Consider the following 6,000-nt stretch of genomic DNA (forward strand, 5'->3'; position numbering starts at 1 on the left):
ATTTCATTATTGTCATCAGTTGGACTGAGCCAATCAGGGTAGATAACTATGGACTGATTTTATGTCAAATTACCTCCCTTTATTTCAAATTAAAATGGGTATATCTCCGTAACTAATGAAGATACTGATCTGAAATTTCATTTATGTCAACAGATTTATTTGGCAGATCCTTCTTTGTTCACTTACAATAATTCTTTTTTTTAATTACTTCCCTTTTACGTTACTATAAATAGCTTATTTTTAGTAACTTTTTTATTATTGGCCGTAGGGAAAAACCGAGACCACTTTTCTGTGGTACAACATGGATGGTACCTCCAATTTTAGGTGTATTTTGACATATCTGTACCTTGTAAGAATTTTTTTTCTTTTTGGTTAAATTTCTTCTCTTTGTTGTTCCTGTCCTTTGTGGACTTAGATATTTTTTCTGAGGACCAATGATAACAGGTGAGCGATATAGGGCCATCATGGCCCTCTTGTTTTCCAATTGATAACCACAGAAGATTTCCTTGCAAGTGCCTCAAACTTGATAGGCAGTTAGGTCGTGACTGGCAGACGACCTCTATTGCTTTTGAGTTTAGTAGGTCAAAGGTCAATAAAGTTGTATCATAAAGTTGAAAATCATATTTTGATTGAAAAGTGCTTGAAAAGAATGCTTTAGCCTAGTAATCAAACTTCATATGATGATTGCCTGTGGTATATGACCTTTATTGTTCTGGCATCAGTAAGTCAAAGGTCAAGGACACTGTGCCTTTGAGCTGAAATCAGTTTCTGCTGGATAACTGAATGATGATTGGCCAGAAGTTGTCAAACATCTTAGAATGATTGCCTGTGATCAGTAAATGACCCTTCTATTTATTGGGTCAGTACATGTATGTCAAAGGTCACAGTGACAATGATACTGAAAACAGTTTCTACTTAATATCTACAATAAGTCTTGGCCTTCAGCCTTCAAATACATAGGATTATTGCTTGTTCTCAGTAGATGACACTTGTTCTTTATGGTGATCAGTAGGTCATCGGATGATTGCCTGTGGTCAGCAGATGACCTCTATTGTGGTTAATAGGACACAATGATATTGATATTGAAAATGGTTTATGCTCAATAACTAAAGAACAATTTAGCCTATAGTGATATAAGATTTCATTTAATGATTGCCTGTGATAAGGTCACCTCTATTGTTATAGGCTCAGTAGGTCATAGGTTTAGGTAACAGTGACATCACAACTGAAAATGGTTTCAGCTCAGTAACTAAAGAGTGCTATGGCATACAGTCTGCAAACTCCATAGCACAGGATGATTTCCTGTGGTCAGTAGGTCAATAGACCATAACTGTTTTGAGTGGTCACCAAGTCAAAGGGCAAGGTCGTAGTGAGACTGAAAATGGGAAGGCGATAGGTGGCATATGTGTTTTATCTAGTTGGTATTGATATTCCTTTTACTTAAGATTGATCTATATCGTAAACTGAAAAAATACTTCATATTTATTGCTTTTAAATAAGGGTATAACTTAGAATTGATAAAATTGATGCATTAGGGGTAAAACCTAATAAATAAAACCTACAAATGTATGCTACAAAATTGCCTTTATTTGATGATGATATTTTTGTAGAACTTTCATATTTAATGACATTGTGTAGATTTAAAGGTCTTTCAGATATGCAAAAAGCGTAGATCATTATTAAAAACATTCTGCATTTCTATCATAGCAGGTAGGTTTTATTATATATGGATGTCTTTATCTATGAGATTTATTTATGGAACTTAAAAAAGTGTTTCTTTCTTTGTCACACCCAAAAACATGAACAAAGGCTTTGAAATTATTTACCACTGACTGGGAATATGATAGCAGTGACATATTCTATTGCCTTTTTCTTGATTTTACAGAAATAATGCACACACTTTTATTTTTAGTTATGTACTGGACATCTGCAACGGAAGAACCTTCACATGCTTCACACTGATTGGTTCACACAACATCCATACTTTATGACATTATCGGAGCTTGATATTAGCAACAACAGATTAACAGAGTTACCCGATTGTCTCCCTTGGAAGTTCCAGAACCTTAGATGCCTCAATGCTTCTAGAAACTTTATAAAATGTCTAACTTACTGTGAAGAGGAGGGTAGTGAGGAAGACTCTATCTGTCCAAGGTACGAATTAGATTATTAATTGTTTAGATAGTAACTTATTTTTAAGTCAGTTGTTAAACTAAGTATTGAAACTTATATTTATCACTCTTGACACCGCCTTATGTAATCTATTGCCATGAGGGTATTTGAGAAGAGAACCCACATTTTATGATACTGCTGAGTGCCAAGCAAGGAGCTGTAGTGCTTCCTGTCACTTTTTATATGCCCGTTTGAAAAACGGGACGTATTATGGGAACGCCCCTGGCGGGCGGGCGGCGTCCACAGACCTTGTCCGGAGCATATCTTCTACATGCATGAAGGGATTTTGATGAAACTTGGCACAGTTGTTCACCATCATGAGACGGAGTGTCATGCGCAAGAACCAGGTCCCTAGGTCTAAGGTCAAGGTCACACTTAGAGGTCAAAGGTCAAATTCAAGAATGACTTTGTCCGGACCATATCTTCTTCATGCATAGAGGGATTTTGATGAAAGGTGGCACAATTGTTCATCATCATGAGAAGGAGTGTCATGCGCAAGAACCAGGTCCCTAGGTCTAAGGTCAAGGTCACACTTAGAGGTCAAAGGATACAAGAATGAAAACTTTGTCCGGAGCATTTCTTCTTCATGCATAGAGGGATTTTGATATAACTTGGCACAAATGTTCACCACCATGAGGCGGAGTGTCATGCGCAAGAACCAGGTCTCTAGGTCTAAGGTCAAGGTCACACTTAGAGGTCAAAGGATACAAGAATGAAAACCTTGTCCGGAGCATTTCTTCTTCATGCATAGAGGGATTTTGATATAACTTGGCACAAATGTTCACCACCACGAGACGTAGTGTCATGCGCAAGAACCAGGTCCCTAGGTCTAAGGTCAAGGTCACACTTAGAGGTAAAAGGTCAAATTCAAGAATGACTTTGTCCGGACCATATCTTCTTCATGCATAGAGGGATTTTGATGAAAGTTGGCACAATTGTTCATCATCATGAGAAGGAGTGTCATGCGCAAGAACCAGGTCCCTAGGTCTAAGGTCAAGGTCACACTTAGAGGTCAAAGGATACAAGAATGAAAACTTTGTCCGGAGCATTTCTTCTTCATGCATAGAGGGATTTTGATATAACTTGGCACAAATGTTCACCACCATGAGGCGGAGTGTCATGCGCAAGAACCAGGTCTCTAGGTCTAAGGTCAAGGTCACACTTAGAGGTCAAAGGATACAAGAATGAAAACCTTGTCCGGAGCATTTCTTCTTCATGCATAGAGGGATTTTGATATAACTTGGCACAAATGTTCACCACCACGAGACGTAGTGTCATGCGCAAGAACCAGGTCCCTAGGTCTAAGGTCAAGGTCACACTTAGAGGCCAAAGGTCAGATACAAGAATGACTTTGTCCGAAGCATTTCTTCTTCATGCATGGAGGGATTTTGATGTAACTTGACACAATTATACATCATCATGAGACGAAGTGTCATGCGCAGTTCCCTTCTTTCGAATTACTTCCCTTTGTTGTTACTATAAATAGCTTATATTGTAACTTTTTCATTACTAGTCATAGGGAAAAATAGAGACCACTTTTCTGTAGTACAACATGCATGCTACATCCAATTTTGAGGTGTATTTTGACCAGTCTCTACCTGGTAAAGATTTTTGTGAGGACTTACAATATTTTTTTTTGATTTTTTTTTTTTTTTTTTTTTTTAAGATTAACTTCCCTTAGTTGTTACTATAAATAACTTATATTGTAACTTTTTTATAATTGACCGTAGGGAAAAACCAAGACCACTTTTCTGTGGTACAACATAGATGTTACTTTCCAATTTTAGGTGTATTTTAAGGTATCTCTACCTGGTAAGGAGTTTTTCTGAGGACTTAGAAAAACAAAACACTTAGTTATTACTAAACAACCACAAAATTAAAATTCCATTTGCAAATACAGGTGCTAGAGTAAAGAAATTTGCTGTGACGGGCGTATATTGTGACATTCTTGCACTCTTGTTCGATATAATGCAGCCTGTGATCAAACCACCAACCCTTCTGCAGTCAAAGTGTATGGTCTGCCAGTATATTTTCTAGGTTGGTTAGATTATTAGATTATAATAGAGTCATTAATAATTTCTGCAAAGTTGAACAAGAAGTGTGTAATGGCCTTAGACCCATAGAACATTAATCTGACAGCGATTAGGTAAAGGTAGAGACCATCTAGTTATTGATGTTGATACTATAATTTCGTTATCAGTGAACATCCAAAGACTGACTGAATTTTATCATCATCTTTTCCCCAAAAATATAGGATGGTGGAGAACATCCAATAATTAATGTTGATACAATATTTTTGTTATCAGTTTGCATTCAAAAACTGACTGAATTTTATCATCTTTCTCTAAAATTATAGGAAGAAATACACAATTTTTTAAGAAGGAAAGTCGAAAAGAATTTGTTCATTTTTGCTACATGTCTTCCTTTAGTAACATTGCAACTATTTGTTCTAGATCTAGATTCATTCATTTCACCTTAAAACATATTTAATTTGACATTTAATTCTGTTAATTGAATGACCCTCTTTATAGATTTAATTTCCATGTTCTTTTACATCAATTCCTATATATTCAGTCTTGAAGAGGTCAACCTTTCCTACAATAACTTGGAGACAGTGTGCCGAGAACTATTTGAGATTCAAACGTTACAGCATCTGAATCTGTCACACAACAAACTTGTGTACCTCAGCAAGTCTTTGCTTCATCAAGGTGTAGCTCAGACAGATAGTATTACAGTACTGAAGCGACACTGTAAGTTTAAACATTCAGCAAGTATACGAGGCAGTTGGGTTCAAATATAAGTAAACAAAGTCCGCCTTCTAGGATATTTGTTAAGGAAGTAGAAGATTGACTTTTGTCTAATTGTTTCATTATCTAATCACTTTGTATCATCAAAGCTAGATTAATCACTTAAAACATTTGTTCTGTTTAGTGATACAGACATTCCTTTAATTGATTTTTAGCTCGACTATACGAAGTATAAGGAGAGCTATCCTACTCGCCCTGGCGTCGGCGTCGGCGTCTTTCCGCGTCTCTTTTTTCAACATGTCTCTGTAATTACTTGATGGATTTGATTCAAACTTGAAATACTTATTCCTCATCATCATCCACATCATCTGACATAAGGGCCATAACTCTGGCACCAATATTTCATGAATTATCCCCCCTTTTCACTTAGATTTTCAGGTTAAAGTTTTGATGCACTTTCACTCTATCTCTGTTATTACTGAATGGATTTGATTCAAACTTAAAATAGTTATTCAGCATCATCACCCACATCAAATGACACAAGGTGCATAACTCTGGCACCATTTTTTCATGAATTTTTCCCCCTTTTTACTTAGAATTTCAGGTTAAAGTTTTGGTGCACTTTCACTCTACCTCTGTTATTACTGAATGGATTTGATTCAAACTTAAAATAGTTGTTCAGCATCATCACCCACATCATATGACACAAGATGCATAACTCTGGCACCATTTTTTCATGAATTATTCCCCCTTTTTACTTAGAATTTCAGGTTAAAGTTTTGGTGCACTTTCACTCTACCTCTGTTATTACTGAATGGATTTGATTCAAACTTAAAATAGTTGTTCAGCATCATCACCCACATCATATGACACAAGATGCATAACTCTGGCACAATTTTTCATGAATTATTCCCCTTTTTACTTAGAATTTCAGGTTAAAGTTTTATGCACTTTCACTCTATCTCTGTTATTACTGAATGGATCTGATTCAAACTTAAACAATTGTTCAGCATCATTACCCTTATCATATGATGCAAGGTGCATAACTCTGGCACCATTTTTTCATGAATTATATCCCCTT

The 6,000-nt window shown here is 36.2% G+C and overlaps 1 protein-coding gene across 1 annotated transcript in view; it reads left to right on the forward strand.

Annotated features, from left to right (window-relative positions):
* Positions 1-4,980, forward strand: part of LOC128559005 (leucine-rich repeat serine/threonine-protein kinase 1-like) — a 39,930-nt gene extending 34,950 nt beyond the window's left edge. Inside the window, exons 5-6 of the mRNA XM_053549675.1 lie at positions 1,913-2,154; positions 4,747-4,980. Of these exons, the coding sequence (XP_053405650.1) occupies positions 1,913-2,154; positions 4,747-4,972 (468 nt within the window). The 3' untranslated portion in view covers positions 4,973-4,980. The remainder of the gene's footprint in view (positions 1-1,912; positions 2,155-4,746) is intronic.
* Positions 4,981-6,000: the final 1,020 nt, after the last annotated feature.

This window comes from Mercenaria mercenaria, chromosome 8 (genome assembly GCF_021730395.1).
Source record: "Mercenaria mercenaria strain notata chromosome 8, MADL_Memer_1, whole genome shotgun sequence".
Classification (NCBI taxonomy): domain Eukaryota; kingdom Metazoa; phylum Mollusca; class Bivalvia; order Venerida; family Veneridae; genus Mercenaria; species Mercenaria mercenaria.